Here is a 26,620-nt window from a genome sequence, read left to right as displayed (position 1 = left end):
CCATATGCTTCTTGATAATCTCTGTAGTTCTGAGTGGTTACTTAGTCTTCTAAATGAGAGCTTTATACAAATAATAGAACAATAAATTATATTTTCAAAATATTCTTTGCTTAACAAACATTCTTTAGAAACACTGAATTTTCCAATTGTATTTGTCCATTCTGTCAATCCATTTATTCCCCACATGGAACTTAGATATCTCCTATACAGCATACACATTCTTATACCTCTCAAGACCCTCTCATTCTTAAAACCTTTATATTTCTCTGCTCAGTCAGCTTTCCTTACATTCTATAAATTTAAATACTGAATACAATGAACCATGCTCATTTGAATCCTAGTTTCTTTTGTCTTAAAGCTTTTTGAAAATCAAAGCAAGGGAGCTATGATACAGTGGATTATCTCCTCATAGAGATATTTACCCAATTTCAGTGTGAATCCATGGACACTTTGGGGGGTGCAAGGCAAAGCACTATGGCCTGCTTTGCTACCATTTGGTGTCTGGATTATCATGGACACTCTATTGTCTGAGAACTAGGCTGTGTCCCTGTTGGCAACAAATATAGAAACATTACTTTTGGGCATTGAGAAATGAAAAAAAAAATTCCAAGTATTGATGACTGAGGATTTAGATTTTTGTTTGTTGTTACTATTTTCAACCTGTTTGCCTTTCATAGTCTTAAGAGCTAAAATTTACATAGATACAAGTGACCTGTAGAATTGCCATGGGCCTGTGGATTGCATCATATTTCATTTTATGTAAGGCACAGTGGACTGCATGATAACCTTTAATTTTGTATAGCAGCAAAGTTAAAAAAATTGCCAATTATAGTCATAAAACATCATGGCAGAGATTTTAGCAATGGTAAAATGTGAAATAAAGAGGTAAGCACAGTGGCACTGACCTGCAGTCCTACCTACTGGGAGGATTACCAAGTTCAAGGCCATCTTGGGCAATATAGTTTTAAAATATTGTAAACATATTTGAATAAAAAAATTATGTCTGTAGAGTAGGTAGAATTCCGTTATTTCTCTTTATTGGAATGTTGGGTTTGTTATTAGTAGGAAGTCTAATCATTATTGTATCCACCAAACACTGACTGTCAGGTGCTGGAAGCACTTGTCCATGCTCTTGAAGATGTGAATTGAAGCATCACAGTAGCACGATGTAAGATAGCTACAATGTTGAATCCCCATCCTGTACATGGAGAAATTGAGTTATGGAGCACATAGAAAACCTAATATATAACATATAATATTGCCAATTATAGTCATAAAATATCATGAATTATAAGTGGCAGAGATGTCAATGATGCTAAAATGTGAAATAAAGAATAAGGTAGGCACAGTGGCACTGGCCTACAGTCCTACCTACTGAATACTACTATATATAATATATAACTAGTTTATAACAGCAATTAGAGTAGGATTTAAATCCAAGCTGAATTCAGTCTTTTGAGTGTTCTGTTATGCAGAAGGATGAACCTTGTGATAGAGCACTTACCTTAAATGGGGCGGCCATGCACTATATCCCTAGCACAGCAAATGAACACTTGAGTAGAGAAATAAGTAAATAATAAAATTCCAGTTACTTCTTTTATATCAGAAGGAAATGAAGTTTGCTATCTAGTATTTACAGTTGAATGTGCCTTTATATGGTAATTTGTAATTTTCTAAAATGTCCTCTCAATTTGTAGGACGTCACTCCATTACGCCTGTGCACACAATCATCCAGATGTGTAGCATTGTTATTATCCAAAAAGGCCTCTATTGATGTCCAGGATGATGAAGGCTGCACACCCTTGATTAAAGTAGCTATTGGACAGCAGTTTTGGTATGAATTGCATTAGATCTTGTCCTTGTTTGTTTGTTGTTGTGGTTTTTGTTTGTTTGTTTGTTGTGTTTTTTGTTTGTTTTTTGTTTTTTAGGTGTTTTTTTTTTTTCTGTGATAAAACACTGATAAAACCAAAACCAACTCAGGAAAGGAAATGTTTATCTGGCCCACAATTCTACATCACAGTCCATCACGAAGGGAAACCAGGGCAGGAGCTCAAATCAGGAACCAGAGGCAGGAACTGCAGCAGAGATCATGGGGGCAATACTGCTTTTCCATGGCTTTTTCCAAGGCTTGCAGCTTTCTTATAATACTCTGGACTACCTGCCAAGCTGTGCAACCACCTCTAGGAAGCAGTTCCCTCCCACAGCAGCCTCAGTCAAGAAAATGCTCCACAGACTTTCCCACAGTCTGGTCTGATAGAGGCAATTCCTCAAGTGAGGATCCCTCTTTCCAGGAGTCTTCAGCCTGTGTCAAGTTAGCAAAACAAATGAACAAGCAACCTCCCTCACTATAACAACAACCAAGTAGTACTGATGAGATACTTTAATATCTAGGTGTAGTGGCACACCCCTGAAATTCTATCACTTGGAAAGCTTTGGTGGGGAGAGTATGAATTTAGGCAAGACTGGGCTACTTAAGAAGATCCTGTCTCAAAAAGAGAGGGAAAATATGCATAAGATAAGTAATTTCTCTGATCTAAGTGTAACTATTCAATGCAATTTTGGAAATATTTATCTGGACTTTCTTGAATTGAATGTCTCTTTCTTTATACAATACCCACAGGCCACACAGAGGGGCAATGTAGAATGTGTAATTATATTACTGATTCAGGGTGTTAATCCCCACCTGAGGGATTTAAGTGGAAATACAGCCCTGCACCATGCCGTTTCCAGGGACAACACAACAATTGCCAGCAAACTGCTTGACTACAACGCAGATATTGAAGCAAAAGCTGAGGTAAAGACCATTCAATGTCATCCCCAATGTACTTCCAGCAATGACACTCAGATCCACCTATCACATTCCAAAGCTCAAGCAGTCTCAATGAATCTGGCCAGAGTAAAACATTTTTCTCCAAATATGTTTTTTATATTTTTTATATATAGTTTAAAGGAACACAGCACAGCCTATTTTGTTTCAGAATTGGGCTTAATTTTAAAATTAAACAAATAAAGGATTTGGGCCCACACACACTTCACATACACACAAACAATAAAAATAAATTAATTTTAAAGATAAATGTCTATAGAATTAACAAAAGTCTGTTGCATTGAAGAAGTTACTGATGGGGTTTGTCTCTCAGAGATAAGGCTGGAGTGGAAAATAAGAAAGGTCAGAGGAACAAAGGCAAATTTGATCATTGAAGAAAACCTACCAAGAAGACATTTTTTATTTAACTTGTTCAAATTTTCTATGTACGTAGGAAATGCCGTTCAGGTTGGGAGATAATAATTCTCAGTTTAGGGAAGAAATAGTTTGGAAAAACAGATTGAGAAACTGCTCCAGAGGGGCCACTTGACCTCACTCATTGAACAAAGGCACACCAAACCTGGATGCCACATGATAGGGTTGGGGCAATGGAGGCACATCTCCATGGAGCTAAGAAGCTTGTAACCAGTGAGTATTTGTGGAGAGTTCTGGAGAGGAGTTGTGCTCACAGGCAATGTTGGACAGGGCAGTGGTGTGTCAAAAGGAAGGGGCCAGCTGTGTGTGTGTGAACCTGCAGCAAGAGATGAAGGAAACTCTATCCTTTGTGACTCATTGTTTACAGAATCTGTGATAAATTTTCAGTTGAGAAGCATGTTGATTTATAAAGTGTAATTTTTTTCTTTATAGTGTGGCGGACACCATATAAACTTGCCTTATTTGAAGAAAAACACCAGATGGCACAGTTTTTAATACAGGACGATGCAAATGCACATTTGGAGGTTGAGTCCAATAGGTACTGTTTCTTCTTTTTTACAATCTTAGTGCTGTTCTTGAGTGACAATCGCTTAAGTAAGGAATACTAAAGTGATAGGAGGAATATTGGCTTCAACTCAGAGGAACATAGTGAGTGTGAGCTGGAAAAGGGACTGTTCCCACCAAAACAAAAGACAGCAGTGTGCCTCAGGACTCAATTTCCCATTTAAAAACAACAGTTTTTCATTCATAATCTGATTTGATTAGTGATTTTCTACTAGTTAAGGAAACCATATTAAAGTTTTTACTTTGAAAAGTATCAATTTTAATATTTTTAACAGTGAAATTTGTAATCATTTCAGAATTTTCATTCTGCTTCTTATATATTTTCCTTTAAAATGCGATGTTCAACATAGTTTTTGAAAATCGTGTTGTCTCTTTGATCACTCATTCTGCTTTAAATGGCTTTTGAGCAATCATGACAATGAAATGCTATTTCCAGATCCTATTCTTTTTTTTCCTGTCCTGTCTGAAATGTCTTGATGCTGTGTTGGTCAGATGTGAGTCTGTTCACCCACACTCCTGAAACAGCTATCATGGTTAGGGACAGTTATCCACAATGAGTATAAAGAACTAAGACTCAAGGTTTTTGGCTTTGCTGGGTTCCCATCAGCAGTAGCCTTTGAACATGGTTCTATAGAGAAGGTTCCCACAACTGGATGAAGCCCAACATAGAAGCAAGAAAAGCACAGCTATTGCATCAGAGTTCACCAACTACAAACCCCAGGCACCTAGAGCTTAGCCATAGCCATGAAAGAAAAGAGATGGAGAGACTGTGCTCCCCTCCCATGAGTTTTGGAACAGGCTGTGACTTAACAAGACAACATTGGTGATGGTTTGGCGTCTACTAGCAAACAGGTAACTACAACAACAACAAATACAATGCCATCTATAGACTGTCAAAAATATGTTGGCTGGTGAGAGTAAAGGCAAGGGTTGCTTTCCTGTTCCACCAAGTCCATCTCTTGGGAGAACAGAGAAGGGACTGTGTGCTGTAGGTTCAGGAGAGGAGGGATGAACTAGGAGTAATAATTGAACTGGTCATATACATGTGCAACTATGAAATATACTTACTGCAGCCATTAGAACAAAGGATGTGGAAGAACCCCTCTTCCTTGTCCCTGTGTGCATGCCTGTGTGGTGGTGGTGGTGGAAAAACAACTTCAAAGCACCCAAAACGCAGTGACTTCTGCGATTGTTGGCAGCTTGATGCTTAGAGATAGAGTATACTTCATGATCTACCAAACCAACTTCTTGGAAGAGAGCATGAGACTCAATGAAATGCCTAAAAAGTTTCTTGACAGGAAAGGGGCCATGGTGCTTTAGGGGTAGAGGAAGAAGAATGAAATAATACCATTAAGTGCTTTGAACACATAACCACAAAGCCATCAGTTACTGCAACCATCAGAACAAAGTGTGTGTGAAAACCACTCCCTCTAGTGTGTCTGGATATGTGTGTGTTGCATGTTTTGCATGTGTCTGTGCAGTCATGAAGGGAAGAGGAGGATATCAGTGTTTTGTGTCATTCTCTAACTTATCTACTTGACATAAGGTGTCTGACTGAACCTGGAGCAGCTAGCAGCTACCAAGACCAGATGATACCCTGTCAATTCCCCCCTGCCAGTACTGGGGTTACAAGTGCATGTATCCATACCCAGCCTTTTATGTGGTTGCTGAGGATTCAAACTCAGGCTACTGTGTGTGGGCAGCAAATACTCTTATCGACTGAGCCATCTCCCAAGTCACTGACTGTTTTAATTTTTATTTTTAAATAGAACTAAGAGTGAGTCTTCACTGAATGTTTTATAAATTGAGTTAAGTTGAAATTCACAAAAGCAACAAAAAAACTATAAAACACAGGTCAATGTTGAATTATATAAATGCAAAAATGTCACTTAATATACAGGTAACAAATCTTTCAACAGAGTTGCTCTGAGGACCAAACCCACCCATTATTGCATGTTTTTACTCTAAAGGTTTTCTGAAAAACCTGATGGTCCTGCATGTATACCAGAAGACAAAGACACTACCTGTGTTACTATGGTAAAGTGATCCTTTGTGAAATTCATTTTCTTATGAATTTTGTTAAAATGCAGCAGTTGTCTATCACAGTTTTGCATGGAAATTTGGCCAAAGAAAAACATTCTGTTGGTGTGAACCACCATTTCTATAAATTGTAAGTGAGCAATAAGGCCTTTCAGGTAGTGATGGCTAATAAAGGAATGGACTGGAAACACAGTGAGTAGTAATTTGTAAATAAAGGAGCATATTTGAGGATATTTCATGTTTAAGTAAGAGTTTCTACCTTTTATGATTCAATACCCTGTGACTGTAAGAAAAAAGCAGTTTTAAAATTGTGACCCAAACAAAAGAATTAATTTCAGAATGAAACAAAGAAATTAAATCCTCTAACTTTCCATTGCAGAAAACCGAAAATCAACTTTCATACGGTAATAAGATCTGCACTTTAAAAAGATGAAAAGTGAAATGAACCTGTCTTCTCTTGACGAGGTAATAACTGATAGCTGCAAAGAAAAAAAAATACTTACTGGTAATTCCCACTAATTTGAAAAGTAACATAATTACTTGTGAGAGGAACGATGCCTCTGTGTTCCTATGTGTGGAATATTGCAAATAGTGTCAGAGAAGAGGAACCTAGCCTGGAACATTCCTTCACCTCCTTCATACCCTCACTTCTGGGAACACACAAGCTAATCACTTTCTAAGGCTCTAGTTCTCAACCTTCCTCAGGCTGTGACCATCTGATGCACTTCCTCATGTCGTGGTGACCCTCACTATAATATTATTTTGGTTGATACTTCATAACTGTAATTTTGCTAGTGTTATGAATCATAATGTCAATATATGTATAATCAGAAGATCTTAGGTGACCTCTGTGAAAGAGAGTCTTATGATTCCCAAATAGGTAACACCCCACAGGTTGAGAACCACTGTTCTAAGGGGAATGTGATAGTAAATTAGACTATGGAGACAAAAATCAGAAGTGAACAACTTGCATCATAGAGAAAAGAACTCATAGAAAGGAGGAGACTAAATAATAAAGACTCATGAATGTACCCAACATACTTGTATGTTTAAAATGACATATTTTATGTGTTTAAATATTTTCCATGCATTCTCTCTGTGTACCTTTTATGGGTGCTGCCCACAGATATCCAAAAGGGCATTTGATCCCCTGGAATTGCAGTTCCAGATAGTTGTCAGCCAAAATATTGGTACTGTGAATCACACATATGTCCTATGCCAGAGCAAAAGGTGTTATACACTGCTGAGCCATCTTTCCAGACCCCAGAATGAATATGTTTGTTATACAGATGATCAGAGCATAAGCCAAGACATCATTAGTAGAAATAATGAGTCAGCCTCAGGGTGTTTGCTAAGATTTTGGACCCTAGGCCTCATCAGACTGCCAGTTGACACTTTGAAATGCAGAGAACACATAGGCAGGAAGACCATGAATAGGAGACTGGACATGTTGGTACACTCCTCTAATCCTTGCACTCATGAAGCAGAGGCAGGATGGTCTCTGTGAGTTCAAGGACACCCTGGTCTCAATTTATTTGGTGCATGGGAGAAGGCAAAAAACATGTGTGCCACAGCAGACCTGTGGAGGTACAATACAAGGATAATTTATAGGAGTCGGTTCTCTCCTCTCACCATTTCAGTCTTGGGGATCAAATTGGAGTTGTCAGTCATGCTGGCAAGTGCCTTTATCAGATTAACCTTCTCACTGGCCCTCTAATTTATACTTTGACTGAAAATATTTTAGCATTAATAAACACAAACATACATACAGATACACACAAAATACCAAAAACAAAACATACACACACACACACACACACACACACACACACACACACACACACACTACAGGGCCAGCAGAAAACTCTTTGCAAGCTTAATTACCTGGATTCCATCCCACAAAACACAACAATTCCCAGCATACTGCTTGACTACAACTGAGGTATTGAACTCAAACTGAGGTAAAGATCATTGAACGACTGAACGTAATCCCCAATGTATTTCCAGCAAAGACACTCAGATCCACCTATCACATGCCAAAGCTCAAGCAGTCTCAAAGTATCTGCTCAGAGTATAACATTTTTCTCCAAATATATTTTTAACATTGTTATACATAGTTTAAAAGAACATAGCACAGCCTATTTTGTTTCAGAATTCGGCTGAATTTGAAAATCAAAAAAATAAAGGTTTTAGACCACACACACTTCACATAAACACCAAACAAAAGAATTAATCTCCGAAACAAACCAGGAAAGTTAATCCTCTAACTTTCAATTGCAGAAAAGACAAAACAAAGGAACAAAAAACAAAAAAAATGTTCTGATGGTACTAAGATCTGTATTTTAAAGAAGATCAAAAGTGCAATGAGCCTGTCATCTCTTGGAGAGGTAATAACTGTTAGCTACAAAGAAAAAAAATACTTACTGGTAATTCCCACTAATGTGAAAAGTAACATATTTTCTTGTGGGAGGTATGATTCCTCTGTGTTCCTGTGTCTTCAGTATTGCAAATAGTGTCAGAGAAGAGGAACCCAGCCTGGCCCATTCCTTCACCTCCTTCATACTCTCACTTCTGAGAACACACAAGCTAATCACCTTCTAAGGCACTAGTTCTCAACCTTCCTCAGGCTGTGACCATCTGATGCACTTCCTCATGTTGTGGTGACCCTCAACATAAAATTATTTTCCTTGCTACTTCATAACTGTATCTTTGCTAGTGTTATGAATTATAATGTCAATATCTATATTTTCAGAAGGTCTTAGGTGACCTCCATGAAAGAGAGTCCTATGATTCCCAAATGAGTCACTACCCACAGATTGAGAACCACTGTTTTAATGGTTATCTGGTAGTAAATTAGACTATAGAGACAAAAATCGGAAAGTGAGCTACTTGCATCAGAGAGACAAGAACACATAGAAATGCAGAGAATAAATCATAGAGAATCATGCAGTAACTAATGTCAACAGAAATGTACCCAACATACGTGTATGTTTAAATTTGTTTTATGTTATGTGTTTAAAGGTTTTGCATGCATTATCTGTGTACCTTGTGTGTGGGCTGCCCACAGACATCCACGACGTCTTTTGATACCCTGGAATTTGCAGTTCCAGATGGTTGTCAGCCAAGATGTTGGTACTGTGAACCACACACAGGTCCTCTGCCAGAGCAAAAGGTGTTATACACTGCTGAGCCATCTTTCCAGACCCCAGAATGAATATGTTTGATATGCAGATGATCAGAGCATAAGCCAAGACATCATTAGTAGAAATAATTAGCCAGCCTCAGGATGTTTGCTAACTTCCTGGACCCTAGGCCTCATCAGACTCCCCGTTTGACACATTGAAATGTAGAGAACTTATAGGCAGGAAGACCATGAATAGGAGGCTGGGCATGTTGGTACACTCCTCTAATCCCTGCACTCATGAAGCAGAGGCAAGCTGGTCTCTGTGAGTTCAAGGACACCCTGGTCTCAATTTATTTGGTGCATGGGGGAAAGCAAGAAACATTTGTGCCATAGCTGAAGTCTGGAGGTCAAAGAATAATTTATAGGAGTCTGTTCTCTCCTCTCACCATTTCAGTCTTGGGGATCAAATTCCAGTTGTCAGTCATGCTGGCAAGTGCCTTTATCAGATTAGCCCTCTCACTGGCCCTCTAATTTATACTTTGACTGAAAATATTTTAGCATTAATATACACATACGTATACACACATGCCCACATACCACAAAAAAAGAAACAAACAAACAAAAAGTAACCACACACAAACATTCCAGTGCTGTGGGTGATTGATTGATAAATAAAACACTGATGGGCCAGTAGCCAGACAGGATTTATAGGCGGGACTAGCAGAGAGGATAATTGAGAGAACAGGAAGGCGGAGAGGAGGAGATGCCAGCCTCCCATCCAGGGAGCATCATGTAAAGGCAACAGGTAAAGACACGGAACACATGACGACGTATAGATTAACAGAAATGAGCTGAGTATAAGAGTAAGAGCTAGCCAATGGAAGGCCTGAGCTAATGGCTGAGCAGGTTAAATAATATAAGTGTCTGTATGTTTATTTTATAAGTGGGCTTCAGGACTGCCGGGGTTTGGCGGGACCTGGAGAGAAAAACTCAAGCTACACTCCAGCGCCAGCAGATCACTCTGCTTGCAGGCATAATGCCCTGGGATCCATCCCATAAAACACAATTGCCAGCAAACTGCTTGACTACAACACACATGTTGAAGCAAAACTCAAGTAAAGATTGATCAACGTCATCCTGAATGTACTTCCAGCAATGACACTCAGAACCACCTATCACATGCCAAAGCTCAAGCAGTCTGAATGAAACTGTTCAGAGTAAAACACTTTTCTCCAAGTATGTCTTTAATATCTTTATACATAGTTTCAAGGAACACAGCACAGCCTATTTTGTTTCAGAATTCAGCTTATTTTGAAAATCAAACCAATAAAGGTTTTGCACCCACACACACTTCACATAAACACCAAACTAAAGAATTAATTTCCAAAACCAAGAAAGTTCATCCTCTACCTTTCCATTGCAGAAAAGCAAAAAACAGCTTTTCTTTGGTAGTGAGATCTCCACTTTAAAGAAGATCAAAAGTGCAATGAACCTGTCTTCTCTTGACGAGGTAATAACTGATAGCTGCAAAGAAAAAAAAATATTACTGGTAATTCCCACTAATGTGAAAAGTAACATATTTTCTTGTGGGAGGTATGATTCCTCTGTGTTCCTGTGTCTGCAGTATTGCAAATAGTGTTAGAGAAGAGGAACCCAGCCTGGCCCATTCCTTCACCTCCTTCATACCCTCACTTCTGAGAACACACAAGCTAATCACCTTCTAAGGCACTAGTTCTCAACCTTCCTCAGGCTGTGACCTAAAATATTTTAGCACTAATACACACAGGGAAAAAAAAACCCCACACACACTTGATCACAAGCAGCGTACTCTCCTTCCAATCCTAATGACCTGGGTTCCATCCCAGAAAACACAACAAGCGGCAAGTGTCTCACATACACAGTCCCAGCATACCTAGATCCAGATTGGAGGCTGAGAGAGTTGAACAGCTCTGAAACCTGCAAGCCAGCCCGAGTGGAGCACACAAATCAGCAGAAACAGTAAAAGACCCTGTCTCACCTAATAAAAGAGAGAACCCCTCCTGTAGGTTATACTTTGGCCTTTACATACACACACACAAGCTAAACAGAAACAAACAGAACTGCATGTACACTCCCCATGGGTAAATAATTTTTAGAATCATGTGAAATTGTCTACTCTGATAAATAAATGGTCTGTATACATTCATTAATACTTCTGTTGTAAAACTAACAGTTCAGGAAAATATCTTTAGGGTCTTCTCACTCATTTTCAGTGTTTCTGTTTTTCTTGTTGCATGTGTCCTGGAAAACTATCCTTGTACCATGTGGCCTATGCATTCCCTTTTTTTAACTGGCTTAAGCATACTTAGTTAATGAGGAAGAAGCAATGAGTGAAACATGTGAAATATGGAAATGTGTCTAAGTCTGACAAGTATCACATGCTTTGATGGGTCCAAGTTATCATTCTCAATGAAACCACTGAACCGAAAATATTCACATGATTCATTTGAACAGTTTAACATACATGTGAGATGTATACTCCCTCATTTGTTTTTCTTTGACCAACAATGCTCCTGAAGCTATTTTGTTTAATCATCTCTGTGTTATGTTGATGATGCTGGGTAAGTTTTGGAATGTGTGGGTTTTTCACATAAGTAGCAAATGGCCTCCTCAAACCTGATACCAAAAGGTAAAAGTAGACTGCTAAGTTTTGAGTGTCACTAAGATGAAATGAGTGACAAAGACCTGGAGTCATTATTTGTTGTGGAATAACAGTCAGTGAGGTTTCCCATCTGCCAAGCAGCATCAAATGCATTTTCAAAACTCATGCTTCCTAAATGTACCCGATTAAATCAACTGGTCTTCTTTGAATGCTATCTAAGCCAACATTATAGAATTGCCTCACCTGTTTTTGGCATAATCCACTGGGTAACACCCCTTCAGTGCCTCCAATGTATCCTTCAGGCTTTGTTCATGTCACTCATACTGTAATTAGATGATGGTTATATTACTTTCTATTGCCATGCCCAAGGCAACTCCTAGAAGGAAGGATTTGTTTGGAGTGGGGCTTATGGCTCCAATGGGATACAAACAGTTCCATCACCACCATAGTTCAGGCAGGCAGGCATGGTGCTGGAGCAGCAGCTGAGAGCTACACCTGACTCACACAAGAAACAGAGAGCGCACTGGAAATAGCACAAGTCTTCTGAAACCTCAAGGTGAACCAAAAATGACATAACTCCTTTGACAAGGCCACACCTCCTAATCCTCCCCCAGATAGTTCCACCACCTGGTGGCCAAGCATTCAAATATATGAGCCCATGGAGGCTGTTCTCATTCAAGCCTCCAGAGAGGTGCTGGGGCAGGCCATTATAGCTATCCTCCATGTATAACAATAGTCAGAGTTAAGGAGTAAGAATTTGGAAGGCATCTCCCACAATCCTTACTTGCAGCTCCATAGCTCCCCTCTGCTGTGTGTAGTGACACATTTTGCTCATGAATTTCAAAATCAACCTCACTGTTCTGCTGTCCCAGGAACCTAATGGGCAATTGTGAAAGGTCGTGGGGAAAGCATTAATGCAGTGCGGAAGAGAGAGGTTCCTTTTGTTCCCAAAGCTCCTCATTGTCACATCTTCTTTATCTGGCCAGAATGCAAAAATCCCAGTCATAAAGACAGAAGAGGACACATTTTGTCCTTTTCTTTTTACAACTTCCCATTATACAGAGAATGACAGTGTCAGGTAATAAAGAGCAGACGAAAAGAAGGTATAAAGCTGAGCAGGTCCCCTTTTAAGATTTCTCAAAACTCTGGGCCTTTTACTCAGAAAGGAAGCAGAGGTTTCTGAATATCAATGGCTGTTGTGATAAAATTATACTAAGAAAAGAAACATTTGGAGGCTATAGCTCAAGACCCTGACATTAACAGATAAGTCTTAAATGAATAAAATCAGTGAAATTGTTAATGAAAACTAACATCTCAAAATTTCCTTAAAGGTTGAAAAGAAGGCAGAAGTTTTACTTCTTATACCCTGTGATCCCCATATTACTGTTCTCCACCCTTGTGTCCATTTAACATCTACATGCGATGGAGATGGATTTGACCCTGTTGATCACAAAATGATGCGTGTTCAGCCCAGGACACTGTTCTGGATCCCACAATTACTTTAGATATTTGCACTGGGCATGCAAGGGGGAGACCACACGCTGACATGAGCCTGCTCCTGGTCACCACACTAGTGACACCATGGACCCTTTTCAAACACTGACTCAGTTCTCGAAGCTTGTCTTAGAGCAGAACACAAGTGTAGTAGATTCACTACTGATCAGGAATCTTCTCTTGTTCATGTCCCATGTGACACTCCAGAACCTACACAGGATAGCAACAAAATTTTTGATTCTGTAAATACAGCTGACCACACCAGCTATACAATGAACATCTCTACTAAATCTATTCCTCCTCTGGCTGAAGACATGCTGCTGCTCCTGATATCATCAGTAATGTGGTTCCTGGCACTATTAGTATCAGTTATGACAAGGATAAGACACCTAATCAATTGAGTATTCCGCAGAGAATATTCAAGACATCCCAGGAACCAAAATGATGAACAAGGCAAGTGAGACCACAGAAATGGTTTAAAATAGATGAAGATTTTTGTACTATAAATCTAATTCTTTTTGGCACTAGTATGTATGATTAATAAATTTCAGGCTTTATATAGAACTTTTAGGCATTTCCTAGCACCAGAAAAAAATTGATTCATTTTTTTCCAATAATATTGAAAATACATCACATAAAAATAACAGTTTAGTCCAACAAAAGTGCCCAAGTAAAGCTGGTAGGTTCAGAGTTATCTCCTATTCTGGAATGAGGGAATTACTTTCACTCCTAATGTGAACCTTGTGTTTTCTGAATGGCTAAGCAGAGAAATATAACTGTTAAATATTAGTTTCTATTTTTCTGTGTGCATACACTGTGACTTACAAGTATAGCATCTTCTTGGAAACAAACATTCCAGAAGAAGCAACATCTGAGAATAGAACCAACAAAATGAGGCTCCACATCCTCACACCTTCTCAAACACAATGATACTAATGTCACTGCATAAGATTCTACTGATGATGCCACTGCTACTGCTGATTCTGACGATGTCACCAGTGATGTTCTTGATGATGCAGCTGATAATTCTTTCTTTTCTTTTTAGTAGCTGATGAAGCTGATTACTAATTCTCTGAAAGAAGAACACAACAAGTGATGACAATCTGTCAGGAAGATTTTATAAAAAATAGACATTGTTAACTTAAATATTTTCTGAAAGAAGACATAGTATATATTGAATTCTGTATGTTTGAAATATTTTCCCATTAAAATGCATTATGCAAATATTTTAAGCTGTTTCTTGGTATTGTACAAACTGATCACCTGACCTCTCAGTGATATGCTTAAGGGGAAGGATTTTTATTATAGACACCAGAGATAGAACAGATAGAGTGATCTGGAATGTCCAAAGCAGAAGGAGATGTTGGCTGAACATAGTCAGCCATAATGATAGAAGCATAAACAGCTCAGAGAGGCAGAGAGAGAGAGAGAGACAGAGGAGGAGACAGAGAGAGGGAGAAGAACATGGAGACAGGAGGAGACAGAGACACAAAGACAGAGAGAGAGTTTTATAAAGAGACTGAGAAGCTATGTGGAAGGGATGCTTGTGAACTAGAGGGAGTTTAGGGTGGGGGAGGAGGGGAGAGGACCTAGGACACTAGCATAGACTTTGAAATGCATAACAAGTACTTGTGACACTGAAGGAGCCTGGAGGCTAGCATGTGCCGAATTATGGTAATACGCACCACAGGCAGCCATTTTCTCTTCTGCCCGTCATAAGAGAAACGACACCTTTGGGTAGAGCTTCACAAGTTTTTGAGGAATGTTGACTTCTTTTTTTTTTTTTTTCTTCAAGTTTCCCAAGTTTTATTTTTTGCCAAAATATAGGGCGGCCTCGCCGTGAGTTCCCGCCCACTCTCTGCCCTGCGCCCTCCACGGGTAGTCGTGTTGTCTGATTGATCATAAATGTCTCTGCATATTCGCTTGCTCTGGGTTTTCTCTGCAGGCCACCCTGCACCCCGTCTGCTCCAAACACCCTGACAGCCATTGATCAAATCTACCTGTTTATTATTTTAAAAAGGGACCAGCCGAAAGACAGCGAGGCTCGTGGGGCGGCATGCGGGCGAGGCCGGCCAATGGTCTCGACATTTTAAAGTGCTTCTGGGGTGGCGGGTCTACCCTCGGCTCCAACCTCCGATTGTCCAGATGGGTGGGCCCGAAAACCGCAGCCTTGCCGGGGCGCCTGCCCAGGGAACCTGGTGACACACTGCAGGTAGAAGGGGTCACTCAGCATCCGGCCCCGGCAGGGAGGTACACGCCACCCCGGAGGGGTCAGACCCTCCTAAGGGCTGTGGCCTCAGTCACCTGACCTTGTTCCATGGAACCAGAGGAACTCTGCCCCAAGGAGCGGAGCCAGGAGCACAGCAGACACCCACTGAGCACCAAGCGGGATTCACGATCCTGGCCCTGCGCCCACCTGCAGGCTGCAGTCACTGCTGCTTGCAGGCCGAGAGCTGGTGGATCTTGTTGCTGGAGCACGCCTTGCGAGCAGGGTTGGCGGTGCCAGGTTGGCCTTCTGACTTCACCTTGCTGCTGAGCTGGGGCTCTGTGCCATTCACACACACAGCTTTGGGCAGGCTGCGGCTCTGTCCATTCTGACCTACTTCCTCTTCTAGGACCTGTCCAGGCACCGTGAAGTCCTGGGTGTAGATGATGCCATCCTCAATGTCAAACAAGTCCTCGTCCTCATCGGCATAGCCATGCAAGTCCTCCAGGTAGGGCGCCACTGTCATACTGCGCCAACGGTCCTTAGTGTCTGGCTCGTGGGGATGGGTACGTACCTAGCGCCTCAGCCAGTGGCCTGATCTGTCGGATGGAGAACCTCTTGGCTGGCTCATACTCCAGCATCCCTCGGAGCAGGTCAGAAAGTGGTGGGCCACAGTCACAAGGGATTGTGAAGTCCCCTCTCCGGATGTTCTCAAACAGCTTGTAGATATTGTCTCCTTCGAATGGGTACAGGCCCGTGGTGATGTTGTAGAGTGTGAATCCAGCTGACCAGATGTCCACTTTGAAACCTGAGAAGATGTCGAATCCATTGACGATCTCGGGCGGTTGGAAGGCAGGGGAGCCCTGGCTTGTCTGGCAGGTGTCGTCCACAGCGAAAGGGTGCAGGGCCTTGGCAACACCCAAGTCGGAGATCTTGAGCGTGCCATTGGTGGTGAGCAGCAGGTTGCCCGGCTTGATGTCCTTGAACACAATGCCCTGGCTGTGTAGGTACTCCAGGCCGTCAATCAGCTGGCGGAAGTACCCATGGGCCTGGCACACAGGGAAGTGCTTCTCCGGCACACTGTCCAGCATCTCCTGCATTGCACACACGCAGTACTCTATCACCATGTCTTCTGCTTCTCCTCGTTGTACAGCACGTCCACCAGCTGAATCACATTCCGGTGCCGCAGCCGCTGCAGCAGCTGGATCTCCTTCTTGACGTTGGCCTCGCCATTGGGGATCCTGCGCAGCTTTTTCTTCTTGAGGATCTTGACTGCCCTGCAGCACAAGGTCTCGGAGTCCAGCACCTCCTTCACCTCGCCGTAGGAGCTCTCCCCGAGCAGGTCCCCCATCAGACATCAGATACTTGCAGATGAGCTTGGTGCGCTTGCGGCGCGGCTGGTAGATGACCTCGGTGGAGTAGATGCGGTGGAATGAAGGTGTCCATGCCCACCGACATCAGCTCGCCCTCGGGGAACAGTCCCAGTGGCGGGGGTCCGCCACGTCCATCTGGCCCAGTCTTTGTCCTCGTCCCCTTCGGGGAAGCCAATTCTTTTCGAGTTTGAATCCCACCCCACCCCCCTTTTTCCAAATGTTCAAGAAAGAAAAAGGGGGGAAAAACCGACCTCCCCAACCCTCCCGGTCTCCTTCGTGGGCACCAATTCTTCATTTTTGATTTCCCTCCCTTTCTTCTAGATATTTAAGGAGAAAAAAAAATAAAAGTAATAAACGAGGCCCCCCAACCCTCGCGTCCCCCAAATTCGGGTCCCGGAGGACGCTGCTTCCGACAGAGGCGACGGTCCGCCATCGCGGCGTGCGGGCCACTAGGTCATGGTTGCCCTTCGGCCCCGAGCTCAGGCGCACAAGGCGGCAGCGCGGAGCGACCTCCACCCAGGCGCTGGGTACCGGGACACCCTGGGCGGCGCGTCCCCCTCGCCGCCAGGCTGCCGCTACAGGCAGGAGGTCGGAGCTCGGAGCGGCGAGGGGGGACTCGAACTCCAGGCAGAAAGATGCTGTCCGGGAGGAAAAACTCAAGCCAGCACCACCCTCCGCGCCTCACTCGTGGATGCCATGAGCCGCCTCCCCTTTCCTAGACCGACACCCCCACCATCTTGTTTACCGCCCTGCGCAGAGCCGTTGTGGCTGGAATGTTGACTGCTATCTACCTTCCAGAAATCCTCCTAAAGTCCAGCTGAGCCCATTTCCGGATATCTGGGCCTGCCCTTGGAGTTTTGGGAACTGGAGTTTTCTTTGGACGTAACAGGCATCAATGCATTTCAGTGGATTTTCCAAGTCACAAATCAGCCCTGTTGAGGTTTACATATTCAAACTGCTCAAACACAAGTGAAAACACCCCAAAGTGCCTTAACATCCATAGAGTTCAAGTGTGGTTGCTTACCTGCATTTCCTTTTCCTTTAATTTTTGCTACAAGCTGCAAAAATATACAAAGTAGGATTGCAACTGATTATGACAAAGCTAATACCTGGAAGAAGCCAAGGGCCTTCCAGAGGTCAAGCTGAGGCTCAAGGAGCCTTGGTGATATTTGGCTTTTGATTATCAGCCGTTTCTTGTGTGCTATTGTAGCTTTTCCATCATTTATTGGGCACCGTTTCCCCTCTACTAAAAGAATATTTAGATAATCTTGTGCACTGACAGCTATGCACAGCCAGAACCCCAGTTCGAGCCTCCCTGTAATTATTGTTATTCACAGCATTTGGTCAGGTCCATCCCCAGATGGAGGAAAGTACCTTATCAGAGATACCTCTGTACTCTCTAAGAACAGACTTAAGCATGCAGACTACCCCTTTGAGAAGGCCTGGCGGATATGTAAATTAAGCTTAACTTTCTCCTTTCCCAAATCTTACCTCTAGTTCTAGATCTTCCTTTAACTATCACCAGAGGCATCTAGCTGTACACAGGTTGCCTAGCAACCAAGCACACTTTTACCCCACCCTGCAGAAAAGGGCAGATAGCTGAACAGTTAGGAGCCACAGGAAAAAAGAAGACAGTTTTATTTTCTCCCACTGACCTAGCAACTTATAGATTCTTAACATTTTCTACCAATCACTTTAAGATTATAGTTGAGCACATAAAATCTCACTTCTTAGATGTTACCTGAATTTAGCCTTTAGTTAATTCATTTCCTCATTAGTCACTTCCCTTTTGGGTTGCAAATGATTATTAACAATTACTGCCCTTCTATGTGATTCTTATCACCCCTCCATTTGACCCTGGAAGCCTGGCTTTGCACTGCCAAGGGATGACTGTTTGTAAGTGTATATTTACTGGGACTCCCAGGGCACAGGAGGACGAAGAAGAAGATTTGGGAGAATAAATGACTGGACTAAGAGCTCTGTGTGCTGAGATTCTATTTCCCCGAACATAGTCCTCACTGTTCATAGTTCTTTCTCCTGAGCCCCTGGAATGTATAATATTAAGGCTGGTCCTTCTAATATTACACAAGAAATTTTATGACATCCTGTCCCCCAGAACACATTAATTGCACAAAGTCCCTCACTGAGGGGTGAGGCTTATAAGCTCCTTGCTGTGTATGAAGGTGTCCTGGACACCCTTTCACAGAAATCACCTACAACCTCTGCCTCCCTCTGCCAAAATAGTCCCTGAGCCTTGGAGGGTGTGATTCAGACATCCTGTTGAGGTCTGAGCACTTCATAGTTATGCATTCTCTAAAGTTTGGCCAGGTGTGAGTCTGTGCATTCACCACAGCCCACTGCATAAATAAATGTCTCTGATGAGGGATGATAGTTGCCCTAATGGACAGGTACAAGCCTGAGTATTTAGAAGGCAGCTTGATGCCATGTAGTTTTAACAAAACAACAATAGAGAGCCTATGGTGTGGAATCAACACATCAGCCATTAACTCAGAGTCACAATACTGCATCAGGGCTGCATTAAGGAAAGAAATAAAAGCACTTCTACTTGGAGTCCTTCAACCAAGAGCGAGTCCAGGTTTGGATTTTCTACTTCATGCTCCCTGTCTTTCCCCCATCTGTCCGGTGCATGACTCTGAGTCTGTGCCTGTGTGAAGAAATCTGTCTGTCCCTGTCTCTGTTTTTTTTTTAATCTGAGTCTGTGCCTGCCCTATGTCTGTCTGTGTCTGTCCCTGTGGCTGTCCGTGTATGAATGTGAGTGTCTGTCCCTTTTGTTGTGCTCTCTTTTATTGACTTTTATTGACCAGAAAGAATCACACTGGGAAGGAGTGGGATACTTTACAGAAATCATTCATGGAGTCTTACAAGGGATCAAGCCAATAACTTCAACTGACCGCAGCTCACCCAGACAACAAACAGTCTTTTAAACTCCAATGTTTACCCAGTAATGCTACTGTGTTCAATAGTTTTGGTGGATATTCATTGAAGAAGAGTGTTTTCAATCTCTATGTTTGCTATTTTCTGCAAATGATACACATGAATTGTTCTGGAAGGAAAGTAATGGTGATTGTTACATTGTCCTCTTAAAAGTGGGTTGAACAATCAGTTTGAGTACACAGTAGGGCTCACAGTCAGCGGGAGGTGTGGGTGAAGAAGCATCTGGTTTACTGCCATCCTGGAGCCCTCAGGCATCTGTTTCTTGAGGGATTAGAGAAGGCAAGTTGCTAGGAAAAAAATAGATTATTACCACTTGCCCTATGACTGCCAGAAAGGATCCTGGTTGTACAGACAAAGTTGAATGCACAAGGCAGAAGAACAGATAGGCTCTTCATTGAGACATCTTGGGAAACTGGAGGGTGGAGGGTCCCAGCTGCTGGACAGACCATGTATCCTGAATAGGTGGCCACTTAAGCCTGGAGAGATGGTACCAGCTTTCGTGTCCTAGGAGCTTGGCAGTCAAAGGGGAGCTGAGGATCACAGTGTAGGATTCTGTCCATCTGGGCTGGATATCATATCATATCCATTCTGTTAGCCTGTGTCCTTTTATAGGCAAATTGAGTCCATTGATATTAAGGGATATTTATGACCAGTGATTGTTAATTCCTGTTATCTTTTGGTGGTAGTGTGTGCGTGTGTGTGTGCGCACGCGCGTGTGTATTTCCCTTCTTTGGGAATTCTTACTGTGGGGTTGTCTATTGCCTGTGTTTTTGTGGGTGCTTCTGACTTCCTTAAGTTGGAATTTTTCTTGTAGTGCTTTCTCTAGGGCCAGATTTGTGGATAGGTATTGTTTAAATCTGGTTTTGTCTTGGAATGTCTTGTTCACTCCATCTGTGGTGACTGAAAGTTTTGCTAAGTATAGTAGTCTGTGCTGTCATTTGTGGTCTCTTAATGTCTGCATTAGATCTGTCCAGGACTTTCTGACTTTCAGAGTCTCCATTGAGAAGTAGGGTGTTATGCTAATGGGTCTGCCTTTATAAGTCACTTGAAGTCACTTGGCCTTTTGCCTTTGCTGCTTTTAATATTCTTTCTTTATTCTGTATGTTTAGTGGTTTAATTATTATGTGGCAAGGGGACTTTTTAGGAGGAATCTAGTCTATTTGGTGTTATATAAGTTTCTTGTATCTTCATAGGTATTTCCTTCTTTAAGTTGGAAAAATTTTCTTCTTTGATTTTTGTTGAATATATTTTCTGTGCCTTTGAGTTGGTATTCTTCTCCTTCTTCTATCCCTATTATTCATAGGTTTAGCCTTTTCATGGTGTGCCAGATTTCTTGGATGTTTTGTGTTATGACTTTTTTGGCTTTGGTGTTTTCTTTGACTGATGAATTTATTTCCTCTATTGTATCCTCTATGCAGAGAGTCTCTCTTTTCCATCTCTTCTATCCTGTTGGTTATGCTTGCACCTGTAGTTCCTGTTTATTTACTCAGATTTTCTATTTCCAGCATTCCCTCTGTTTGTGTCTTCTTCATGGTTTCTATTTCAATTTTCAGGTCTTGAATTGTTTCCTTCACCTGTTTAACTGCTTTTTCATGGTTTTCTTGGCCTTGTTTAAGGGATTTGTTGATTTCTTCCAATTTTTTGTTTGTCTTTTCCTCAATTTCTTAAAGATAATTTTTTGTTTCCTCTTTAAAGGCCTCTATCATCTTCATAAAGTTAATTTTAAGGTTGCTTTCTTCTGATTCTTCTACATTGTGATGTTCAGGTCTTGCTGTTGTAGAACTGCTAGGTTCTGGTGATGCCATCCGTATTGCTCGTTATTCTGTTGTATGTATTTTTGCACTGGCCTCTACCCATCTCTTCCTCCAATAGGTTCAAGGAGTGCCAGTGTCAGAGTGAACTTAGTCCAATCTGTGCTTGCTGTGTCTATGTCTCATGGGGCCAGTCTGGGTCCAATGTTAGTTCTTGGTGTAATTGGAGCTGGTAGATTCTGTGTCTCAGGGACCTGCTCTTGGTCCAATGAGAGCTAGAGGATTCTGTATCTCAGGAAAACACTGACATCATAGGGGGATGGGTAGGTTTGGGGTAGGGTGTAGGTCTTGTAGATTGCAGGGTCCAATGGGGGATTTTGGTGGGGGAGCCTGCCCACAGGAGTCTTCCCTGCTGGCTGTCAACTGAGGCAGCAATGGGTGAGGGTTCCTGGGGATGGTTATGTCCCAGGGCCTAGCTCCAGAGGTTCCCACCAGAGGTTTGGTCCAATCAAAGCTGGTGAATTCTGTGTCTCAGGAAGCCACTGGCAGGGAGATGGGTAGGTTAGGGGTATGGTGTAGGTCTTATAAATTGCAGGGTCTGATGTGTGGTTTTGGTGGGAAAACCTGCCTGCAGGAGTCTTCCCTTTGGCCAACAACTGGGGCAGCTTGAATATATTCTTGTACGGGCATCTCTCCATCTCTTCCTCCAATTGGTGCAAATGGGATCTGTGTCTTAGGAAGCTGCTCTTGGTCTAATTGGCACAGGTGGTGTTTGTGTCTCAGGGAGCAGCTATGGTTTGGGGGATGGGTGGGTAGGGGAATGGAGTGGTACTTGTAGATTACAGGGTCTGATTGGGCATGGTGGTGGTCAGGCCTTCCTGTAGGAGTCTTGCCTGCTGGCCTGCACCTGGGGCTTCGATGGGAGGTGCTATGGGGGCATGGGTTGTGCCCCTGGGCCTAAAGACTAGAGGCCTAGAGGCTGGGGTGACTGGCTGGGAGAATAGTCACTCACATCTTGGTCCAGTTGGAGCTGGCAGAGTCTATGTCTGAGGGAGCAGCTGTGGTCTTGGGGGATCGGTGGGTTTGGGGGACTAAGTGGGACTTGTAAATTATAGGGTCCAATGTGGAGGTAGGAGTTAAGCCTGGCTGCAGGATTTTTGCCTTCTGGCCTACAACTCACCAATTTCTTTCCGACCATCACAGAATGTTAAGTTTTGTAGGGCAGTTGTGGTAAACATTTTTAATCTCAGCACTCAGGATAGAGAGATGACAGAAGGATCTCTGGGAAGCTGAGGCCTACTTGGTCTACAGAGTAGTTTCCAGGACAGCTAGGGCAGTTACACAGGAAACTATGTCTCAAAATAACAAAAAAACTTTCAAACCAGGATGAAGTCTGAGACTCCTATTAACATATGAAAGCATACTTGGCCTCTAGGTTCTCCCAGCATCCCTCAGTCCCTACCTGTTATAGAGTTTAGCTGGCATACCCTTCCCTCTACCTTTCATTATCAGGACAGGGACTGGAATGCTTTCCCCCAGAGGCTCTTTCTTATATGGTCCAGACTTTTGGTTACCCACCCATTTTGTGCCTTTGGCCCTTCTGGCTGCTGCATCTGCTTCTGCTATCTCCCCTCCTCTTCTCCTTCCCCTTGTCCTCACATACCTCATCTCAGGGTCATGACCATTCTGGATTCTCCCTGGTAGGTCTGCCTCTGGCCACTGGATAACCTCTCCCTTTTATATACAATAAACTTTCTCCTCCACTGCCTCAACTCACGGGTAAGTCAACTGAGACCCTAGAGGGGGAGTGAGAATGTGGGAGACGAGACGGGAGAGATGGAGACAAGACAGGATTCTGATCAAGTCTCATTTATTCAAGAACATCCCAGGGTAGATATAGGGAAAGGGGGTGAGGTTTTGAACTATGATTTTTTTGACCCTAGTTTTGAACTATGATTTCTCTAATTTTATCCTGAGGGCCACCCCCACCAGATACGTGAATCTGGGCAACTTTATTCCAGCAGACCTCCTTACCAGGGGTACCTATACATGAGGCTTGGGCATATTTATAATTGCCAAGGACCTGAGGGGTGACAGAACAATTGCCTCCAAAGAGCCATGGTAATTCCTTTGTAAACTGGCAGTGAAATATATCTTATTATCTGTCCCCCTGCACTCTTGAACAAGGTCATAACAGGTTGAGTGCATTTCTGAAGCATATTGGCAACCACTAGGACATGGTCCTGGTAGACCGTTAATAGTGGGTATAGTTGTTGGTTTATTGACACAGACCCCCTGCTGCTTGTACCCTCCCCTGATATCATGGGTGTAGGTAGGATAGGCTAATTTTGCCCACAGTCTATGGTCTGGGTGATCTGGGTGGGCCTGGTCCGTCTATTGACTCCATGGCACTCACAGGGAGGGCCGAACAGGGTCCTAATTAGTTCTCTGGGATTCACTGGTGGCCCAAATCCACCATCAGCTGGGAGTAGCAAGGCCATCAGCATTCCTTGTAACATAGTCCAGGCTTTTAGCTTCATTATCTGAAATAAAAAAAAATAAAAACGTTCTCAGGACTAGCCTTCATCTCTGGAATCATTTATACTGTTATCCTCCATTTTTTTTGAATTTGATCAATTTGCTTGACTAGGTGTTCTGGAAGCCATATTGCAGATTTCATTTCTTTAGAATAAATGCATACTGATCCTCTTCCTCAAATGAGAACTGGATCTGGGCCACGCCAAGAATTGCATATGGGGCCCTTCCATAATACAGATGCAAATTGTTTTTGGGTATCCATATGCTAAAAACAAGTAGCTGCTGATCCTCCATTTGCATCCAAATTTTAAAAATTAATAATAAATAGGGAATGAGATGAATATTTCTAGGTGATCCCCTTGTAGGATACCATTTCCCCTTTTTTATTTTATCAATGGTAAGTTTCAAGGAAAGATGTGCTCTTTCAACTATTCCTTGGCCTTGAGGATTGTATGGGATACCTGTAACATGTTGAATATAAAGGCATTTGCAGAATTGAGAAAAGGCTGAGCTGGTGTAACCTGGACCATTATCTGTTTTTATCTGTTGTGAGTATCCTAGGACTGTAAAAGCAATCAGCAAATGGCTAATAACATGACTGGTGGCTTCACCAGGTTGCAGGGAGGCATATATAAATCCACTAAAAGTATCTATGATTACATATGTATATGTACATATGTATATTACATATACATATGTAATCATAGATATGTAAACATACATATGTTGCCAAATTAGGGGATGTGAGTGACATATATTTGCCACAGTGCATTAGGCACTTCATCCTCTGGGATTAACTCCAAGATGAGGAACTGGGAGATGTATGGCGCAACTATTTGTTAACTATTTGTCTTGCCTGATCCCTAGTAACGTTGTGCATAAGCTGAAGAGTTTGTGCATTGAGGTGGTGTAATTGATGACTTTCTGGAGCTCGGACAACTCCCTCAGGAGTTTTATCAGAACTGAATGCAATTACTAGGTGATTAGAGGCTCGTGGGTGAGTGGCTAGGTAGACTTTCTGATTTCCCTCAGCCAAGGGCCCTGGGAGTCCAGAATGAGCACATAAGTGCCTTGTGAAGAAAGGGCGAGTTCTCCTTTGAATAAGTGTTTGCAATTGCCTAAACAAATCCCCAATGTTTGAAACATTTTTAATTTGACCAGCAGTTTCCAGTAAAGGTACAGAGTGCGCAATGTAAGCACTATCTGTATAGATATTAAGAGATTGATCAGAAAATGCTGAAAAACTGAGATGACAGCATGTAGCTCTGTTATTTGAGCAGAGGAGCCATTTGTAGTAAATTGCACTACTTCATCATTATAAGGGAAAGCAGCAGTGCCTGTTGAGGAGTCATCAGTGAGTACCAATAGGGCATCCCTCAAGGGAACAAATGATGTCACATTAGGGAATACAAATTCATGCTTATTGGAAAAATCAATAAGTTTATCTGGGGATAATGATTATCTAAGATTCCTAAATATGAAGCCAAAGCAATAGGCCAGAATTCAGTAGTTTGCATAAGGCAATCAATTTGTTCTTTGGTATAAGGTTGTATAATGACATCTGGTTCTCTACCAAAATAGTGCCTTCCTTGTTCTCTCCCTAAAATTATAAGATCAGATACAGCCTGATAATAAGGTCTATGACCTTTTTGAGTGTGGCTGGGAGATGGATCCACATTAAAGGTGCAGTCTGCTAAAAAACAGCAGTTGGTGAAAGAACTGTTCTACATATAATAACTTTCAAAGGTTTATCATAATGCATAAATGTGACAGCTTGTGATCGGATGGCTTGTTCTGCAATTTGAATGGCTTTCCTCCCTTCCAGAGTAAGCTCACGGGGAGACATGGGACTAGCATTTCCATGTAATATATTATAAAGAGGGTTTTTTTTTTTGCATATGCCAAAATGTTATAATTAACCACAAACAAGGAAAAAGCGTTACGAAAATTAACCCATTAATGAGCACAGGCAGGTCTCAAACGGTATGCTTCTACTGGTCTTTCAGTTCCTTCAGTCTTCTGATGGCGGACTTCACTGTGACAGCAGAAGTCGTGTTGTAGGTCCAGGCCCCACCAGCCACTGTTTTCATGCAGGAACCACAGTGCCAGATGCGAACGGCTCGTCTCTTCATCTTGGTCTTGCCACAGAAGAAGCAGGTGTACTTGGCGTGCTGGCTGATTTCAATTTTCTTCACCATTTTCCGGATTGAGGCACCAGAGCGGATCTCGTATTTCCCGACGATCCCGATCTTCTTGTTGCATTTAGCCATGTCGCTGGAACCGAAGCCCAAGCCGGAGAGCTATACAGAGGTTTTACATCACTCTTACTGAGCTTCAAATATGGGATAAGCCAATTAATATCTCCAAGAAGTTTTTAAAAATCATTTAGAGTTTTAAATTTATCTAATCTTAACTCTAATTTCTGAGAGGAAATTTTAGGCCCCATCATTTGGAATCCAAGATAAGTATATGGATCTTTTAACTGAACTTTATCAAGTGCTACCTCCAGTCCTTACTTTGCAAGGCATTATTAAGTTCATCATAACATTTTAAAACTTCGCCACCATCTTTTCCAGCTATCAAACTATCATCCATATAGTGGATTACATACATTTCTGGCCAATGATTTCTTACTGACTATATTACAAGAGCAACATAAGATTGGCATAAAGTGGGACTATTAGCCATGCCCT

At 42.2% G+C, this 26,620-nt stretch overlaps 1 protein-coding gene and 1 pseudogene across 1 annotated transcript; both read right to left on the bottom strand.

Annotated features, from left to right (window-relative positions):
- Positions 1-14,909: 14,909 nt before the first annotated feature.
- Positions 14,910-17,442, bottom strand: LOC131900553 (serine/threonine-protein kinase STK11-like; annotated as a pseudogene).
- An 8,451-nt stretch (positions 17,443-25,893) lies between these two features.
- On the bottom strand, positions 25,894-26,197 carry LOC131900755 (large ribosomal subunit protein eL43-like). Its single transcript, XM_059252072.1, has one exon. The coding sequence runs from the start codon at positions 26,195-26,197 to the stop codon at positions 25,919-25,921; it is 279 nt and encodes a 92-aa protein (XP_059108055.1). The 3' UTR covers positions 25,894-25,918.
- Between the last annotated feature and the right edge of the window lie 423 nt (positions 26,198-26,620).

The sequence above is a fragment of the Peromyscus eremicus genome, unplaced genomic scaffold (assembly GCF_949786415.1).
Source record: "Peromyscus eremicus unplaced genomic scaffold, PerEre_H2_v1 PerEre#2#chr22_unloc_1, whole genome shotgun sequence".
Lineage (NCBI taxonomy): Eukaryota > Metazoa > Chordata > Mammalia > Rodentia > Cricetidae > Peromyscus > Peromyscus eremicus.
The sequence above is the reverse complement of the archived record's forward strand: the minus strand, read 5'-3'. Positions and strand labels throughout refer to the sequence as shown.

What these genes read in the sequence shown, in the direction of transcription:
- LOC131900755 (XM_059252072.1), bottom strand. Translation starts at nt 26,197, where the DNA reads ATGGCTAAATGCAACAAGAAGATCGGGATCGTCGGGAAATACGAGATC.